The sequence below is a fragment of the Coffea arabica genome, chromosome 10c (assembly GCF_036785885.1).
Source record: "Coffea arabica cultivar ET-39 chromosome 10c, Coffea Arabica ET-39 HiFi, whole genome shotgun sequence".
Lineage (NCBI taxonomy): Eukaryota > Viridiplantae > Streptophyta > Magnoliopsida > Gentianales > Rubiaceae > Coffea > Coffea arabica.
The window spans coordinates 9914557-9935342 of NC_092329.1; the positions used below are offsets into that span (position 1 = coordinate 9914557).

The 20786-nt window shown below is 36.1% G+C and overlaps 2 protein-coding genes across 2 annotated transcripts; both read left to right on the top strand.

Annotated features, from left to right (window-relative positions):
- Nucleotides 1-1189: 1189 nt before the first annotated feature.
- LOC140015738 (uncharacterized) lies at nt 1190-4777 on the top strand. The gene has a single exon (XM_072068554.1). It carries the CDS (start codon nt 1190-1192, stop codon nt 4775-4777), a length of 3588 nt encoding a protein of 1195 aa, XP_071924655.1.
- Nucleotides 4778-19261: 14484 nt separating this feature from the next.
- On the top strand, nt 19262-19656 carry LOC140015739 (putative wall-associated receptor kinase-like 16). Its single transcript, XM_072068555.1, has 2 exons — nt 19262-19381; nt 19447-19656. The coding sequence occupies exons 1-2, from the start codon at nt 19262-19264 to the stop codon at nt 19654-19656; spliced, it is 330 nt and encodes a 109-aa protein (XP_071924656.1).
- The last annotated feature ends 1130 nt before the right edge of the window (nt 19657-20786 follow it).

Sequence of the window (20786 nt, forward strand, 5' to 3'; positions counted from 1 at the left end):
CTCCCCTCAGAAGGATAGTACATCCAATACGTACATCCCAGAGAAACAGGTGTGGGGATTTCAAAATGGAGAATGGATAAAGAAAAGAGGTGGAAAAGCTGTAGTAAATGATGTAACAATTCCCAGGACTGATAAGGAGAAAGAAGTGACAGAAACTATAAGCACAGATATAGTGGTGCAAGGCAGGGGGGAGGGTCTAGGGAGAGAGATCAGAGACCAGGGATGGAGGATGAGAAATCACAGGATGTATTGGAAACTGGGAAAGTAAAGAAGATGGAGGAGGTGAGAAAAGAGGAAGGAAGTCTTTCTGTTCATGTGGAGAGTGGAAGGGGGGAAGAGATAGTACCAATGGAGACACTAGCACAGACGGGAGAGTTGGGGAACAGGAATAAAGGACACCAGATGGTTGAAGGATTAAGTCAGGAAATAGATATGCAGGTTGATGGGGAGGAACCTGATCAATTGAAAGGAGGTGGTACTAAGAGAGGAAGAAGAGTGAAACTGCTGAATAAGACAAACACTGGAGGAAGACATCCTCTGAAAGAGATCCAAAATTTGGGAACTGGAACTGGACTGAACATCAAGAGAAAGTTTTACATTGTTGATGAGGAAATGGAGGAATTGGACGCACCTGATCAGGCTTATAAAAAGAATAGAATAAAAGGAGAGGAGGAAAACAGCAGCAGGAGCAGATGGGAGGAAGAGGCCAGCCCAACATGGTCTCTCAATCAACCATGAGAGCTCTGGTGTGGAACTGCCAAGGTGCTGGGAGCCCCTTGACAGTTCCCCATTTGAAGGAGGAAAACAGACTCCTCTCCCCAAATTTAATTTTCCTGAGCGAAACAAAAAATAGGAAAAATTACATGGAAAAAGTCAAAAAAATTTTGAAGTTTGAGAACAACTTTATAGTTGAAGCCATGAACAAAGTGGGAGGTATGGCACTTTTTTGGAACAATGAAGTGAAGATCTCTGAAGTACTAGGAACAGCTTTCACAATTGAGGCAAAAGTGGAAGATGAGGAGAAGAAGAAAAACTGGTGGTTCATTGGAATATATGCCAGCTGTGATAGTCTTATAAGAAGGGGGCAGTGGGAAGTAATTAACAGAAGAAAAACAGGGTGGGGGAAAAAATGGATTATCATGGGTGATTTCAATGATATTATCTCCAACGATGAAAAATGGGTGGTAGGATGAGGGATAATAGAAGTTTCCAAGATTTTAGGAATTTCATTAATAATAACCAGTTGATAGATGTGGGCTATGAAGGGAAGCCATGGACGTGGAGTAACAACTGGTATGGGATTGGGGAAGTAAAAGAAAGATTAGATAGGGGATTATGCAATGTAGAATGGTCACAATGTTTTGATGAAGCCTATTGCACACACATTGAATCTCATGCTTCAGACCATAGTATGCTGGTGCTGGAAACCCAGAGAGAAAAAAAGAGAAGGAAAAAAAGGTTCCAGTTTGATAAGAGATGGCTGCAGAAAGAAGAAATAGAAGGAGTGATCCAGAAGGCATGGAGTATCCCCTGTAAAGGAACAAGATGGTTTAAGGTGAAGGAGAAAATAAAAAGCTGCAGGGTGGAGTTATTGAAATGGAGTAGCTGCAAGAAAGGGAACTCGTTTGAAAAGATTAAATGGTGCAAAAAACAGATTGAAGACATTAAGGCATCGACATCAGATGATAAAAGACAGCAAGTACAGGAAATGAAAAAACAGCTAAAAGTGGCTTATAATGAGGAAGAAGCTTTTTGGAACCAGAAATCTAGAATAAGCTGGCTGAAGGAAGGGGATAAAAATACTCAATTCTTCCATGCAACAGTGAAGGGGAGGAGGAAAAGGAATAGATTGCACAAGTTAAGAAAGGCGTGTGGTGATTGGACAGCAAATGAGGATGAGCTGGGTAGAGAAGTTGCTAAATACTATGGTGAATTGTTCAAGTCCACGGCAGCTGGGGAGCTTGATGAGATCTTAGAAGGGATTCCTATCACTATAACTGAACAAATGAACAAGGAACTGACTAAAAAAGTGGATGAAAATGAGATAAAGAATGCATTCTTCTCTATGGATCCTAATAAGGCTCCTGGTAGTGATGGCATGTCCCCCCTCTTTTTCCAAAAATTCTGGAGTCTTATCAAAAAGGATCTAGTAAATGCAATCCAAGGTTTCTTCCATGATGGTGTCATTCTAAAGGCCATAAACCATACTGTTATCTCTCTGATCCCAAAAGTTGAATGCCCCACAGAGATTAACCAGTATAGGCCTATTAGTCTTTGCCAAGTGGTTTACAAAGCACTAGCTAAAATCCTTGTTAACAGACTCAAGCCTTATCTCAGTAGATGCATTAGTAAAAGTCAGTCTGCATTTGTACCAGGTAGGCAAATCCTAGACAACGTCATCTTGTCCCATGAATTGATGCATTTTCTCAAAAATAAAAGGCATGGTAGAATGGGATATATGGCTGTGAAACTAGATATGTCTAAGGCCTATGACAGGGTAGAATGGAGATTTTTGAAGGCAATAATGGAGAAAATGCGATTCTGCTCTACTTGGATAAATTGGATCATATCATGTATCAGCTCAGTTACCTATTCCTTCAACATTAATGGCGAACACAAGGAGCTTATTACACCTTCAAGAGGTATCAGGCAAGGAGATCCTCTATCTCCTTACTTATTTTTGTTATGCTCAGAAGGACTATCAAGCTTATTACAGAAAGCAAAGATGGGGAAGGAGTTAACAGGAGTTAAAATCAGCAGGGGGGCGCCAGTCATCACTCATCTATTCTTTGCTGATGACTCCTTGGTGTTCTGCAAAGCTAGTAAACAAGAAGCTGAGAAACTGATCATGATACTTAAAGAGTATGAAGAGGCAACTGGGCAGCTTATTAACTTGGAAAAGTCATCAGTGTTCTTTAGCAAAAATACAATGCCAGATGTGAGGAATGAGGTTTGTCAGGCGCTGGGGTCAATTAAACAGGTAGAGCAAGGCAAATACCTGGGACTGCCCATGATTATTACAAAATCTAAGAGCCAGGTTTTTGGATTCATAAGGAACTCTATAGATAAGAAACTGCAAGGATGGAAAAATAAGCTTCTGAGCCAGGCAGGGAAAGAGATTACGCTCAAAGCTGTGGCAATGGCCATGCCTGCCTACACAATGTCCTGTTTCAGACTAAATTCAAAGCTGTGCAGAGAAATAAGCTCGAAAATGGCAGACTATTGGTGGGGTGATACTGATGGTAAGAAAAAGCTTCACTGGATAAGCTGGAAGAAGATGACAGAGAAAAGAAGCAAGGGAGGGATGGGGTTCAAAGATCTGCAACTGTTTAACAAAGCTCTTCTGGCTAAACAAGTTTGGAAACTGATAACGCAACCAAATTTGTTAGTTAGTAAAGTGTTAAAAGGAAAGTACTACCCCAAGCAATCTATTTTCAAATGCAAGGTGCCTCAGAATGCATCTTGGATCTGGCAGAGTTTAGCAGATATCAGAAAGGATATGCAAGCAGGAATTAGGAGGAAAATTGGCAACGGAAAAGGAACCAGAATTTGGTGGGACAACTGGATTCCAGATAGACCTGAAGGAAGACCAACATCAGTTCAACCACAGGGGTGTCAACTGGAGTATGTCTCTGAACTGATCAGGAATAACAGATGGAATAGAGTGCTGGTATTCAAAACTTTCAATCCACAAGATGCTGAGAGAATACTAAGCATACCAATAAGTATGACTGGAATAGAGGACAGCTACTGGTGGAAGCATTCTCAAAATGGTCAGTACTCGGTTCAATCTGGATATAAGATTTGGATGAAGGAAACAGAAGCAGAGAGATCAAGAATGCGGAAAGAAGCTGGAACAAGCTATGAAGGAACCAATCCTAGAATCTGGAATTCATTGTGGCAGCAGAATGTAAGTCAGAAAATGAAAGTTTTTGTTTGGAAATGCCTGCACAATGGTATCCCAGTCAGAGAGACAATCTATACTAGAACAAGGCAAGGACATCCCATATGTACTGGATGTGGGGAGAAGGAAGAAACCATTGAGCACATGTTGTTCCAATGCAATAGGGCTATGGAAATCTGGAAATTGGCACCAGTACAATGGGATGGAATAGCACATCTATCAGGCTGCTTTACAAAATGGTGGATAGCAATTCAGGAAGCTCAAGACAGCAGAGGTGTTAAGGATCAAGTCAATCTCACCATAAACATACTCTGGCAGATATGGAAAGCTAAGAACGATAGAGAGTTTAACCATAAGGAAAAGGAGCCTTCCAAGGTAATTGAGAAGGCGCTGAAGGAATGGATAGAATTTGAGAAAGCTAACAAAGGGAAAGATTCAAGGAAGAGCACTCAAGAAACAGAGCTACAGCAATGGAATGACCAAGATCAAAATGAGAGCCATGCTGGATTGATATTAAAGATCCACACCAGTCAGGACAAAAGGCAAGCAGCAGTAGGGATTGGAATCTCAGCAACAGACAACATGGGAAGATTGCAAGCAATTTGGGCACTAAGAGAATGGTTATCAGGCGACACCTTACAAGACCAGGTTGTTGCAGTTAGGCTAGCTCTACTGAAAGCTGGAAGTCAAGGCTGGAGGAACATCAGAATGGAACTGGACAACCGCAAGGTGGTAGATGCCATTAAGGGAGCAAGGCTCAACAATCAGCAGATGACTACATTAATAGAGGACATTAGATCAATCTGTACCTTGTTTCATCAGTGCTCCATCTTTTTTGCCAACTCTAGGAAATTAGAATTGATAGGATGTTAATTGTTAGTAATTTTATTGTTAATTTTCCTTTTTATTCTTGCCAAATATTGCTTTAATTTGCTTTAATTGTCAATATATATTTATATTTGGTATTTGGATATAATTTCAGAAATTGGAGCAGAAACCTCTTGAGAAGATTATTGTGAAACTTTACACAATTCTGGTGCAAACCAACGAGAAAGAATGGAATTGCATTTGGGAATTCAATTTGGCTAGACAACATATCAAAATTGGTGGGGAATTATTTATTTATTTTTGGTTAAATTGTTTAATTATTTTTTAGTTAAATTGTTTAATTATTTATTTTTAGTTTTATCTGATAAAAATCCCTCGTGTCTCGAATTTAAAAAGAATCGAATTTTTTCTAGTCCCTGTGGATTCGACCCTGCTTACTACTATACACAGAAAATTTATTTTTCTTAAGCAGGTATTTATTATTGCACAGGCACGACACCTGTCAATTTTTGGCGCCGTTGCCGGGGACTGGCGTTAATTATTTGTTTCTTTTTAAGTTCATTTTTGTTCTAATTTTCTGGTATTTTTCTAGTTTATGCCTCGTTCTTCTCGTACAGGCGAATTAATTTTCGACCTTGAAGTAGAGAAGACCGCGCGTAAAACGAGGAAAGAAACCAGGTAGCTCAGAGAAGAGCAATACGGTATTGCACCTCAATGGTTTGTGATGTTATAAATTATTTAATTAAAGGTTATTTCTTATCCTAATTTTAATTATTACTATGTTGCATATTTATAAAATAAAAATACCTTTATAATTAAAGTTAATATTTGATATTTTTAGATGTCATATATTTCTTTTTAGATGCCATTGTACTAAATGATTAAAAGTACTTATTGTGTTTAATATGTATAAAAATAGTACATTTTACAAATTTTCTTCTGCTTTTTTTATTATTTTTGTTTAGCATACTTTTTGTTATATTATTAACAATTTTTAAAATATTAAATGCTTAAAAATTTGCGTCTCAGCGAGACTGCGATTGATATATCGAGATCGATGTGGAACGTTCTGGGCCGCGACTATGACCGCGACCGCGACTTTGAACCATGCTCTTAATCTGGGTCTTGACATGAGCCAATTCCTTCTCCTCCTCTTCTGCTTCTTCTCCAAATGAAAGCAAGTTCAACTTTCTATAGCAAGCACCCAAAAAACATGGCTGCAACAAACAGTTAAATTATATAAATTGTAATATACCTTAAAGACAGCAATTAATCATACAAAAGGGAGGCAAGGAAACTTACTTTGTAGCTTTCTGCTTGGTGTCTTTCTTCTCAGTTTCAACTTTAGAAGAATGCAAGGACTTTGAAGATGCTACCCCGGGAACGATATCCTAAAATGGATTCCACAGTACCAAGACAGCCATTTAAAGACAAATATTAGGCAATGAACCAATTAGAAACAATATTTTGCAATGATGAAGGAAGAAAGTCCATTATGAGTATCTTTCCCTTCTTTTTACTCAATTATCACCTATTTGGATGGACAAATTAATACAGTACACACAATCTTTCTATAGAGACATTTTACACAAGAGAGAAATTCGAATGAAATTACAATAGTCAACAATTATATTCTACCAACATTTTAAAGCACAAATAACTAGATAAAAATGCTAGACTTGCCAAAATTACCAATAGAAGGCAAAAAAATCCTAGTTAGGCGCAAATTTCATGTTGCAAAAGCATCGGATGTCCATGATGATTATCTTTCCTTTCTTCTTACACATCAAGCAAGCTATTCAAAGTTGTTAGATAAACTAAACACAAAATCTTTTAACAAAAAATGGACTACTATGATAAGATTAGTGCTGGTCTGTCTTTACCCAGATTCAAAGGATCAATGACTCCTCTGATGGCTCGAATATCTCTGCTTTCCCAAGATTGGTTGAAGTTTTCTTCTTATAAGGAGAGAGCATTAGGTTTCTCCCTTAGCTCGTTGCCATCCGGGAATCATGATCTATCATACAATCTCTCTTGGCATACCTTGAGTGACCCATCACAAGTATCTTCCAGGACTGTAAGGAGGCATCTTAAAGCACTGGGCATCACACATATTAAAATAGTTCTTTCAAGTTAATTTCAACCCATAGAAATGAAAAATGAAGATAAAAGAAAATGAACATAATCTTGAAGTTTACTTTAAACTCAAAATAATTTTCTTGCTCCTAATTATACAGGTTCAAGGAACTCGATCGTTGACATCTTCAAAAAAATTGAGCACATGTAATAATCATAAAAGTCTAGAAACTCCCAAGTATTAAGCACATGTAATAATCTCCAATTATACCATAAAGGAAATGAGTAATGTAACGACCCCATTTTCCCCTAAGGCGAACCAGAGGGGTCAACGGGCCGCCTGCCCAGCTCTCGCCAGGACTCGATCAATCACTACAGTTCTCCAATAAATTATAATATAAATCTTGTATTTTACATTAAATCCTTCAAGAATTACATATCACAAACGCAGCTGAATGTACACGTACATCCATTCAAGTCCAATCAATTAATACAAACCCTAACACTAAGCTATTACACAAGAGGCAATCCAAATTCAAATCGTACATGGTATAATCCATCCATTCCAATTTCCAAACAGTCACCCTAATCCAACAATTACACAAACGAACCCAAATCTAAACTATACAAGTTACATGCCATCCGGTCATACATATAACGTAATACAAGCGCTTCCTTGGCCTCGATCCCTGTGGGGAGAAGAAAAACATTTGGGGGTGAGCTATAAGCTCAGCGAGTGAACAGTAAAATCAGTAATCAAATATTTTCCACAATAAAGCATTTAATGGATATCATGAACTAGCGATCAAATGTACGTATGATGCTCTTTGAAGCCAGTGAAATCCCTGTACTTAGATATCCAACGCTCCCTTAGATCAAGTAACAGATAAACAGGTATAAGGAGCCATCGTGCTCCAAGAAATGCGCAAACAGTAGTGGAGACATTGGTTCTAAGCACAAGATTTTCCCAAGATCTCATCGGAGCCAAAATGTTATGGCACACACACATACACAATGAGATGCAGTCGTGTAACCAATGCAAGAATTATTTCAAAAGTAACTTTCGGAGTAATAGTTAAGGTTCACTCACCCAAACACAGCTCAGGAACCATCCATCGTACCTCATTGGCTTGTTCAAGTCGGAGTCCTAAATTACAAATAGCAGGTCAAATAAAAGGAATTCTAACTTAACAAGTTCCTGCCACCTTTTGGCATTTTAATCACAAGTGAAACTACGCTTATCCGGTGGACACAAATCTTATGGCGTTACGAAGCTAAAACATAAACCAACATTTCTTATGAAGACCTCCAAGGCCAAATTATACATTTTCAGGGTCAAATATCGAAATCTAGAAGAGGACAGAAAACTGTCCATAAAACAGGGTCTATGAACAGTCAGGGGCAATTCAGTCATTTCACAAGTTACAGTACTCCGATCAATCTGAAATTTTGCAGGCAAGTAGTCAACTCATATACGTACAACTTTCATGTTTTGAGCAAAAGCTGGTTCGGTCCAAAGCACAGAGAAAAAGACAGTCCAAGTTCAGTCTAGAAACAGGGGAAAAACTGAAATTACCCTTCTTGAACCAACCTTTGCATATAACCATCACTAATCACAATTAAGGGCTAGAAAACCCCACTTAACATGAGACTAGCCTATACCAATCATGTACGGGCCAAAACAAGGATGAATTAACTTAGACAAAGTTTAGAAATGTCACTAATATGGAACTTAATCCTCCTAATGTCCAAATCACAAGAATTTCCATAAAATGAAGTAAGATCAATTCAAATGCAAAACAAACACATATTCTCACGAATTGGGCGGCATAACCCCTTAATTTTACACATTTCCAACCTACCATTCAAATACCAATTCTCATACCAATTAACCACAGTCACCCATTTTATTCATAATCAATATCATACATTCAATTAAACCATAATTTCCTTCAATCAAAGCCAATCAAAAGCTTATAGGCCAACCATTGAAAATTCCCAAATCAAAACCCTAGAAACCGGAAATTACACCACAAACGTAAATTTACCGCAAACAACCGCAATTAATGCACAAGAGCTCCATTTAACATCATTTAAAACTATCAAACCAAGGCTAATGAACCATAACCATATTAAATCAGAAAAATACCCAATAAATCAGAAATTCACCATAATTTCCATAAACCCATGAAATACTCCACAAAATAACCCACATGTCCACCACAAACCATTAATTATCCATTACTAGAACCAAAAATAACTTGTATAATCAACTCACCTCAAATTCAAGAGAGCTACCAAACTAAAGCTTCCCCTTCAAAACCAATCCACCAAAAGCTTTAAACCACCATAGTGCACCCTTGTGTGGAGTAGCTTCCAAAACCATTGGTTAAAACTCAAGATTTTGGGCAAAGATTGAAATTAGGAAATTTGGGAGTTTTCTCTCTATGAAGCTCGGTTGAGCAGGGGAAGAAAAATGAGATATTTTTGGCAAAACAATGAGATAATAGGGAAGAAAAAGGCAGCCGGTCAAAGCTGACCGGCTGTGACACGTCACAATCCGGCCGGAATCTGGCCGGATTTCCGGCCGGATTCCTGGCCGGATACAAGGCAGTGAGTTCCTCAATTTTTTTTCAAAACGGCTAGGCAATCCGGCTAGCTATCCGGCCAGAAACTGGCCGGATTTCCGGCCGGATTTGGCCCCTGCCTTTTTTCGAAAATTGTTTTTTCTTTTCCAAGCTGAAAAACGGTGCTATTCCACTCGTCCAACAAAAACTTGTATAAAAGGAAACCCTCCTTTGGTCGGGGCGTCACAGTAAAGTGAAAATATTGCAAAGAAATTGAGCTTAATTACCTTGCCTTTGAACCAAAATAGCTTGCAGAATTGCTAGTTGAGTTGTCTCAAAGCTACAATTAGTTCACTGATGGAGAAGCAAATCCAACCGAGGAAATCCAGTTTATTCACCTTTCGCAAAATGACCTAAAACTTAAAAGAAATTTTAGTTTAGTATTTACTGCAGAGATAAATTTAAGAAACAAACCTAAGAATCTATTAAGAAACAAACACAAAATTGAGATTGCTAGGTATATGCCTCACCATTTTCCTTTGAGAATCGACTTATACTATTTCTACAATAGAGAGTAAAGATGAAGGAGGTGGAATTAGGCTTTAGAAAGAAAAAGAAGGATTAATCGATCAGGAATTAGGAATCGAAGGTATTTCTACATCATTAGGAATCGAAGGGAATTGAGAGATGGAAGAGAGAACGTCGTTTGCTTTCAGATTTAGGAATTGAGAAGTGGAATTGATTTAGGAATTGAGACTTTGCTTTTAGTTTGGCATTTAGGTATATTTAGAACCTCGTTTCTTTTTCTTTTTTTTTTGGGCTTTATTAAAGCTATGTCATTTTTATGCAAAAATTATGAACATTGTGAAATTTGCTGCACTTTCTCTTGTGCCGCAGCAAAAGCATAGCAAAAAGCCTGTCCTCTTGTAGTTTGGTCCTGATTGTGCTCTCAAGGAAGCATACGGCATACGTTGTGCAGATCCCTCTGGTGATTCCATCAATGGTTTAAGCTCATATCTGGGGCTTCAACCTGGACAAAGCTCTCAAAAACTCGGAGAGGTGCTGGAAGTCTCCCTGAGAGCCCAAACTATAGTCATCAATTACCCACTTTCTCAAATCTGCTCAGTGGATGGGCCAATGATTGATGAGTCTTTATTGAAGAGTTCCTTTTCTCAAGTTCCTTTCTTTGTTTCCAGAGAACACAACAAACTGATGCATCTTGGATGTGGTAATGCCCTCCTAAAATTGATAGATGGCAGTCAACAGATCTTTTCTGGTTGCACCTCAATGTGTAACAGCACCACAACAATTACCGGTTGCTATGGCATCAATTGTTGTCAGGCAAGCGTTCCATACTACCTCAGCCAATATAGTTTGCAGTTAACTACCTCGCAGAACTTTACATCTAGTACCTGTGTTTATGCCTTCTTGGTTGACCAAAATTGGAAGTTAAAGAGTTGTATCAACCCTCCAAAAGTACGTCTGATAAATGCTCCTGTTGTGTGGTCCTGGCCTCTGAATCATTCTGAAATTAAAACCATCTCAGGGTGCAGTCCCAAAAAGATCTCCCTTCAGCTAGAATCCAGCAGTATTACCACTTATCAGTATGAATGTAGTACCTTAGGAGATGATATTTGGTTTTATCAAATCAATCCATGCCAAGATGGCGCCTGTAAACATGGTGAGTATTTAAGAGAATGGATTTATTATATATTATTATTCCTCTCCCTAAAAGATTGTCCTTTTTTGAATATTCTCTAAAACTTGTTTCTTCTGAATCTTTGTTTCTTTGTCAAAGCTGTTAGGTCTAGCCCAAGAAATTGACGAAAACGATTTTTGACAATCCCAAAAGACAAATAACAAAACAAAAATAAATGAAATAGGAACACAGGAATTTACGTGATCCGGTCAAATTGATCTATGTTTATGGGCGGAGGAGAAGCAATATTTTACTATGAAGAAGAGAGCACAAAAATGTCTTAAGAAAGTGTTTTTATACCCAACATACCTAATATTCAAAATACAAGAGAACCCAAAAATATTTTACTGAACAAAAGGTTTAATGACTTAAAGGCCGAAATACCCCACTAAATCTCTCTTGGTTTGGTGCACTTAATTCTATTACAGGCCCATTATATTTATAAGCAACTAAGGGAAACGCTCCCTTATACAAATAGCAATGTGGGACAAAGCCACTTTAACAAATCTCTACCTTGGTGTGTCTCCAACATTGATAATAGCAAATCTGCTCTAACTTTTCCACATAAGTCCCAATATACCTAAATCACCAACAACGAACTCCAATCAAGTCCCTTGTTTGAACTTGTAAACTGGAAGAGGTTTCGCAAACATGTTAGCAGGATTTTCTTTGGTACTGATTTTTTGAACAAGGACTTTTCTCTTAGCAATAGTATCTCGAATGAAATAAAATTTTACATCAATGTGCTTCATCCTCTCATGATACAATTGGTCTTTAGTCAAATGAATGACATTTTGACTATCAGAGTAAATAGTAGTAACACCTTGATGTAGATTGAATTTACCAAACAACCCTTCAATCACGAAACTTCTTTGATTGCCTCGGTCATGTCTATATATTCTGCCTCGGTCATGTCAATCATGAAACTTCTAGATAAAGTTACAATAGATTGTAAAGTAGTTTTCCACCTAACTGTATAACTACCAATACAAAATATGTAACCTAAAAGTGATATTCTTCTGTCAAGATCCCTGACATAGTCAGAGTTTACAAAACTAACCAAAGTATTATTATTTCTCCCAAACCCCAATCAACAGTTAGAAGTTCCTCGCAAGTATCTGAGAATTCACTTCATAGCTTGCCAATGCACTTTTCCAGGACAAGACATATATCTGCTAACTAAACAGACTGCTTGTGTAATATCTATATAAGTGCAAATCATTGCATACATAATACTGTTGACTACACTGAAATAAGGAACCTGTGCCTCATACTCTTCTTCTTTAACTGACTATGGTGATTGAGTAGCAGATAGTCGAAAATGACTAACAAGAGAAGTGATCACAGGTTTAGCATCTTTTATGCCAAACTTCTCTGAGACATTTTCAAGGTAATTTTCTTGGGTCAAGAGTAGCTTTTCAACTCCTTGGTCTCTCTTGATCTCCATGCCAAGAATTTTTTTAATTGCTCCCAAATGTTTCATTTCAAATTCGCTACTTAATTGTAATTTCGAAGTGTGAAAATTTGACAAATTCCTGACAGCAATGAGCATGTCGTCAACATAAAATAGCAACTAAATGAAAAGAACTATCATTTAATTTTCAGAAATAAACACAACTATCATACATACTTCTTGAATAATCATGATCTAACATAAAAGTATCAAACCTCTTATACACTGTTTTGGAAACTATTTCAATCTATATAAGGATCTCTTCAGTAAACAAACATGGTCTTCCTTTTCTTCAACTTCAAATCCCCGAGTTTGTTTCATATAAATGTTCTCTTCAAGTTCACAATGTAAGAAAGTTGTTTTAACATTAAGTTGCTCCAACTCCAAATCATATATGGCAACTAAAACAAGCAAAACACAAGCAAAACACGAATAGAGTTATGCTTAGCAACAGGTGAAAATATTTCATTAAAATCAACATCTTGTACCTAATTATAGTTTTTTGCAACCAACCGTGCTTTGTACCTTGCATCTTCGACCCCTGGAATACCTTCTTTATTCTTGAAGACCTATTTGCATCCAACAATTTTCTTATTTGAAGGCCGTTTCACAAGAACCCAAGTCCCATTTCAATGGAAAGATTTAATTTTTTCATTCATTGCAATCAACCACTTAGCAAAATTATCACAAGAAATTGCCCCTGACTAGGTAGTAGACTCACTAACTACATCAGTTTCTTCTACAACAAACAAAGCATATGCAATCAAATTTGCATATCTTTGTGGTGGTCGAATATCCCTTCTTGGTCTATCTTTGGTAATGAAACATTCTTCCTCTTCTGAATTATTTTCATCTGTACAATCAGATGCATTTACTGGCACTTGTTGAGTAGAAGGACCAGAACTACCAATCTTAATCTCTACATGCTTCTGCATACTATCATTTGATTGATAAGAACTGGAGGACCCTTTCTTGGAAAAAAATATAGAGAATTCATCAAAACTAACAGTTCTACTGATTTTAAATTTTAAAAATTTGAGATCAGGATACCATAATTTGTATCCATTCACCCCAAAAGCATACCCAAGAAAGATACACTTTTTAGTTCGGGATTCTAATTTTTCATCATTTATACACATATATGCTGGATATCCAAAAAATTTTAAATCAAAATAATCAGCAGAAGTATTTGACCAAACTTTCTCAGGAATTTTAAAATCAAGAGCAGTAGAACGAGTACGGTTATAACAAGTCATAGAAATCGCCTCTGTCCAAGAGTCTTTTGTCAATCCTGCATTAAAGATCATGTACCTCACTCTCTCCAAAAGCGTTTTGTTCATACATTTAGTCACACCATTTTGCTGAAGCGTCATCCTGACAGTGCGATGCCAAACAATCCCTTCATTCCTGCAAAATTCATCAAATTCTCTTGCACAAAATTTCATATCACTATCTATTCTAAGTCTCTTGATCTATTTATCTATTTGTTTTTCAATCAACACTATCCATTCTTTGAAAGTGAGGTAAACATCATTCTTATGTATAAGAAATAAACCCAAACTTTTCTTAAATAATCATCAATGAAAGTCAACATATACCTGATACCATCCTTTAGACAGAACACTAGGTGAATCCCATAAATATGAATGAATATAGTTAAGAGTACCTTTCGTCTTATGAATTACTGGTGAAGTAAAGCTAACTCTTTTATGCTTTTTAAAGACACAGTATTCACAAAATTCTAATCACCAGTACTCTGACCACAAAAAAGTTCCCTTTTGTTCAGTATGCCCAAACTTTTCTCACTCATATGTCCCAAACGCACATGCCACAATTTGGTGATGTCAGAATCAGATAAAGATGATGATGATGAAACTGCGACTGAACCTGTGATAGTAGATTCCTGCAAAATATATAAACTCCAAACCTGCAAACTTTCATTACAATGAGAGTACCTTTCGTATCGAAAAATTAAATCTGCATTAAAATTTAAGGAGTAGATTGACAGGGATATTATTGAAGAATTTTGTGGAGATCAGGCAGAAAGTCTAGTTATTAAGAGTAGAATCGAGAAAAAAGAATTTGACAATAGATTTAAATCTAAATCTGAATTCAAGCATAGAAATTTGGAGTACAATTATTGTCAAAAAATGGAGCACATTAAGATAAATTATTTTAAATTAAAAATTAGATTGAAACAAAAGAGAAAACCTAGTGAAAAAAATATTGAGACTGCCAAAACTGGTGCTGCAGTTGATGAGAATGAAGGAAATATTTTCTTTGTGACTAATGACAGGACAATATCTTAAAATAAATGGATTTTAGATTTGGAATGCTCTTATTACATGTGTCCTAATAGAAATTTATTTTTCACTTATGAATCTTATAATGGTAGAATTATTTTGATGGGCAATAATACCATTTGTGATGTTGTTGATAAGGTACAATTTGAATTAAAATGCATGATGGTATTGTGAGAATGGTCATTAATGTTAGACATGTTCTTGATTTGAAAAAATCTCATCTCTTTGGGTACCTTGGAGGTTCTTGGGTGCAAATACACAGCTGAATATGACGTTATGATCGCTATAACTGACTCCATTGAGTTCGCCGCCGTAGAATTCAACAGTTACACCTCCTTGTTCAACACTATACTTTGATTCTGCCCTTCTAAAAGGAACATCCACTCTAACAATTCCGTCATAAAAATGGAATCTATGTTCTCCAAGTTCATAATAATAGAATCAAATTTATCAAGATGTGAAGTATAAATGTAATTTTAGTCATGTGAAGCATATACAGATTTTGCTTTAAATAAAACCTATTCTCAATCGTTTTCTTCATGTAAAAGGCCTTAACTTTATCCCACATGGCTTTTGCTAAATTCTCAGTGGCTACCTCCTGCAAAATCTCATCAAAGAGATTTAAAATAATACTAGACCGAGTCTTCTTATCCATCTCAGCAAAATTTGCATCTGTCAAATTCTCTGACTTTTTCTCAATTCCCTGTGTCGCTAAATCAACTCCGTCTTAAACCAAAATGGCTTCCATCTTGAACTGCCACATCCTGAAGTTGATATTTTTATCGAATTTTTCGACAATAGTCTTTGTTATTGTCATTGTTGTCACAAAATTCAAAACCTCCGAAGAATCTCTAATACCAATTTGTTGGATATGGCCCCAGAAAATTGACGAAAAGGATTTTTGGTAACCTCAAAAGAAAAATAAAAAAAAATAAATAAAATAGGAACACAAGAATTTATGTGGTTCACTTAAATTGACCTACATCTATGGGTAGAGAAAGAGCAATATTTTATTATGAAGAAGAGAGTACAAAAATGTTTTAGAAAAGTGTTCCTAGACTCAAAACATCTAATACTTAAAATACAAGAGAGCCCAAAAATATTTTACTAAACAAAAGGTTTGATGATCCAAAGGCTCAAACAAACAACTAAATCTCTCTTGATTTGGTGCACTTATAAGGCAATGTGGGACAAAGCCACTTTAACAAAAGCCATTGCCGAAATCAAGTGCAAGGGGAACAGGACAGCAATTATTACTGGTAAGTCATCCATCCCTTTTGTAATTTCATTCATAGTACACGAAAAGTAGTCAGAAATGGTCTTCCATGGAATTAGTGTTTAATGTTATCTTTTATAGTGATGGTGTTGCAGATGATGATAAGGTGTCTGTTATGTGTGTCTTGATTGTGATATTTAGTATTAACCTAATCGAGAATTTACATAGATACTACTGTACGAGCTAGCATGTTGATTCTTTTGATCACAACTTTTTTGTTTGTACAACATGGTGAAGAAGATACACGAAAATAAGCGCAATGAGAAGCTTTTTAGAAAAATGTTGAAAGTGCTAAAACAGCAGTAACCTGCTGAGGATATTGAAAATGCAAAGCTTACACTGCTAAGGAATTGAGCAACGCCTGTAGAAAAAAATTTAACCAAACATTATTATATTAGTGTAGCCACGTGTCATTAATTAATTGGTTAGTGGAGTTGGAGTTGTATGGGATTATTCCTTTACTACTGGTGTTAGAGGTCTAGTAGTGTACTAGTTAAAAAGCCAATAGGGCTTATAGTGCCACAGCTTTGTGTCGTTTTCTTTTCATATGAAACAAAAAGGCCGCAGCCTCATTAGATGAATGGCTGAAGAATTTCCTTTGCCTCTATATTATTTTTCTTGATTCTTTCTGTGGGTTTAAGTGTGTTTATTTGTTTGAATCCATCAGAGTGGCATTAGAGATATAGTAAATTATGGCAAACTCTAATTGCAATATTGTTTGTTCTGTCTAAAAACTCAAAATAAAGGTGAAGTTCAATTTTTGACAGAAACAAATAATAGTTCATCTCAAGACATGTAAATTACATCAATATATTGAATCTACACTTGCTCAGGACGCTAGTGAGAATGATAAGGCCAAAGATAGTTTGGCTTTAAGTGTCTTCTTGAAGCATGCAGATAATTTGTAAATAGACTTTATAAACCATTTATTGGAGAAAATTTCTACGTCTATACTTGGTTGAAACCTCCAAAAGTCAAAGATTGTAGCCTGACCACCCAAAAATGGCTTCACTAATTCAACTTGTATGACTATTCGTTAAGATACTTGTGCTGAGTAAGTCAAAAATTTTAAACTAGTTGATTAAATCATCTCCAAACTTGAATATCAATTAGTGAAATCTCTATCAAAAGCCAAAATACAGTCGGGCAAAATTTTTGTCAAAAGCTGAAATAAGGCAGTGACTAGTCAGGGTATTTTGATTATTTTTCATCTTACAGATATCCAAATGAGTTGATTTTTGATGCATCGGAAAACTAATTCAAAGAACTACAACTTTCATGTTTGGTGTAAGAGTTAATTCAGCTTACATCATCAAGAAAATTGCCGTTGAAATTAGTCCAAAAATAAAATAAAATTGAATTTTGAACAGAAAGTGCAAAACTGCAAAAGAGGAAGAGCCGCGAGGCAGATCTACGAGGTATCGTAGATCCACCTTGCAAATCCCTGACTATGTGCTACAAGTTGATTCTACAACTTGCACTTATTTTACACTACTTTTTGAACCATTTTTTCTCATAAAATCCGGCTAGATCCAGCAAACTTGAGTTGAAAAAATGAAGAACAATTCTATGACAACATTATGAGTACATTTTCTTTTTCAAAAACATCTATAGATACCTCTTATATCTCATTGATTTGAAGTATCTTGTGGCATCTTCTAAGGATGAATTAGTATAAAGAAGTAGAGTAGAAGTAGAAGTACAAATTAGTTTTAACTCTAGTTTCATATTGTGAGTTTCAAAATTAGTTTAAGAGTTTTGCAAGGGAAGTAAGAGCATTTTTGTACCAAACTTATTTGTGAGATTAACTTATGAAGGTATTCAATGATTCAACTTTCAAAACATTGAATAAGAATTCTTCTTCCTAAACTTTGTTCTTGTTCTTATTTGTCTTGTTTAGTTACAAGTTTGTTTCATATTTAGATGCTTTTAATTGATAGATGTCGAGATTGTATAATTAAAAATGCCTATTTGAAAAAAAATATGAATTTTGTAAATAGTGGTGAGCAGGGTAGAATCCATAGAGATTGGAGAGAATTAGTTTTTTCTAGAATTCAAGGTATGGGGGATTTTTATAAAATGAAAATAATAACAATAAAAAAAACTAAAATAACAATGTGCTAAAATTGAATCAAAATAACTTCAAAAATAGTTCACTTAATTGGTCATCGATGCAATGATAATTTGGTCTTTTAACTAATAAATAAGTTATAACTGTCAAACAAGCGATAACAGTCAATTTCTTCTTACTGTATTGGTGATTAAAGTACGGCCATTAACCACTATCCTAATGAAGAAATAACCCTAAGTACGATCTTAGAATTCAATTTCCTAATTGCCTTAAGAATTAGAGAAATCCTGTTCTAACCAAATAACGCGCTATGAGGGTTATTTTAAATTAATCCATATATTCTCCTGACACAAATTCAATCATACCAGTTACCACTAATTTAAAGCAATCAAATAATTATGAATTTAACTGCTTTAATTGATTTTAGGTTATTAGATCAATTTAATATCGGACCAAAATATTCAAATAATATAAAAATCATAAAAAATTAAATCAGAAAACATACGAATACAAGTAAATAATTAATTTGATCTCACAATTTTAGATAAACCAAATCTTCTATTGTTTTTTGACTAGAAAGGGAAGTTTAGTTCATCGTCATGGAAAAAAACCACGCGCAAAATATTTGAGTTTATTCCTACAGCCATTCTCCAAAAATGCGATGAAAAAGAAAAGGAAAGATGCATGTTTGTTTCTTGTGAAAAGAAGAAAAACTACCTACTATTAGGCTCGTTCCGAGAAAAAAGAAAAGATAAAGCAAACGATAATGCCTTTCTGCTCTTGTTTCCTATTACTACTAAACTACTTCTTCCAATTTCTAGTTTATGAATTCATCAACAATGGAACACTTTTTGATCATGTGCAAAACAAAGCCAAGGCCTCAGTTCTATGCTGGGATACTCGTTTGAGGATAGCCATAGAAACTGCAGGGGCACTTTCATATTTGCATTCTGTTGCTTCTCCTCCTATTGTTGATCTAGACATGAAGTCGGTCAACATACTCCTAGATGATAAATACACAGCGAAAGTGTCAGACTTTGGAACATCAAGATTGGTACCCATGATTTAATGTGAGATACCAATGATGGTGCAAGGAACAATTGGCTACTTAGACCCTGAGTACCTGCAGACTAGTCAATTAACTGAGAAGAGTGATGTCTATAGCTTTGAGGTTGTTCTTGTGGAGCTATTGACAGGAGAGAAGGTACTGTGCTTTGATAGATCTGCAAGAGAGAGAAGTCTGGCAAGTTATTTCTTTCTTCAATAAAGGATAACCATTTGTTTGAAGTTCTGGATGATAATATCGACACTGAAAGAAATGCTGAGCAACTGAAAGAAGTTGCTATGCTAGCTAAAAGATGCTTAAATGTCAAGGGGGAAGATAGGCCAACCATGAAAGAAGTAGCATTGGAATTAGAAGAAATGAGTCTATCAACGAGGCATTCGAGGGTTCTGTTGAATTCAAAACCTAAATTGTAGACTTTTTCAAGTCACAATTGTTGAATTTGTGGCATCAATTTCTATTCCACATCGGTAGAGTTGAGAGCTTGGGTAAGGGCTTGAGAGTTATAGCAAATCAATTCAATTACACCAAACACCAACAAAAGAATTACACCAAAAAGGATTTTGTAATTCTTTTGTAATTCTTTCTTCTCCCAAATTTATAAAAGCGGGTAGCTTGAGTGGTGCTCGGAGATTAGGCAAAATTTGCCGAACTCCGTTATCAATTTTTCGGATGCGTTCTTTCCTTATCTCTTTTATTTATTCCCCACTTATTTAGTAGTTTCTTTTCTATTGAAATATAGTATTCAATATATTTGTCTATATTTGTCGGGTATATTTGTAGTGTTTTATACGATTCATTTGGGTGTATTTTCTTATTCGTGTGTATGTAATAGTTATGTATACACGAGTGTTATTCTTGATTTTGATGATCACAAAGCACTTTGAAATGTTTATCTAATTCTCTTCAAATATAAGTGTTTTGCTTTTAAGAGAATCAGGTACAAAAGTTGTCAAGGAAAGAAAATCAACCAAAAGAAGAAGCAAAAACAGGGCACTCATGTCGGACGTCCTAAAGGAAGCTGTCGGACGTCCGAAAGAATGAAGAACATCAAGAAGGAAACTCTGTCGGACGCTCGTAAGGAAGCATCGGACGTCCGGGAGGATCGGACGCACGCTTCGGACGCACATCGATCGCATCGGACGTCCGAGAAATTCTGCAAAGTTTTGATGACTCTCTGACGACGTTCGGAAGCAGATGCTGTCGGACGATAATATCCCATCGGACGTCCGAACGACAACTTGGCTGATTTTCGGACGATGGGATCGGGCGGTGATTCATCTGTCGGACGTCCGACGGCCCCAACGGCTAGCTGACTCTTCATCTGCCTACTATCCGTTGGAAGCATTATTGAAGCCCATTTTTGGTTCCCTTTAAATACAAACGATTCTGAACCAGTGAGTGACTTTTGCACACTTTGTTTACAAGATCTCAAGAGATATTTTAGCTAGAAAATAGTCTCCAAAACTAGATTTGTTCTCCAAGTGGTGTGAATTTCTTGTGAGCATTTCTCTTGTGGTTGAAAGTTTCATTAGTGTAGCTTTGT

What these genes read in the sequence shown, in the direction of transcription:
- LOC140015739 (XM_072068555.1), top strand. Translation starts at nt 19,262, where the DNA reads ATGGTGCAAGGAACAATTGGCTACTTAGACCCTGAGTACCTGCAGACT. An exon ending in AGCTATTGACAGGAGAGAAG is followed by an intron (nt 19,382 to 19,446) that starts GTACTGTGCTTT and finishes TCTTCAATAAAG; the next exon opens with GATAACCATTTGTTTGAAGT.
- LOC140015738 (XM_072068554.1), top strand. Translation starts at nt 1,190, where the DNA reads ATGAGGGATAATAGAAGTTTCCAAGATTTTAGGAATTTCATTAATAAT.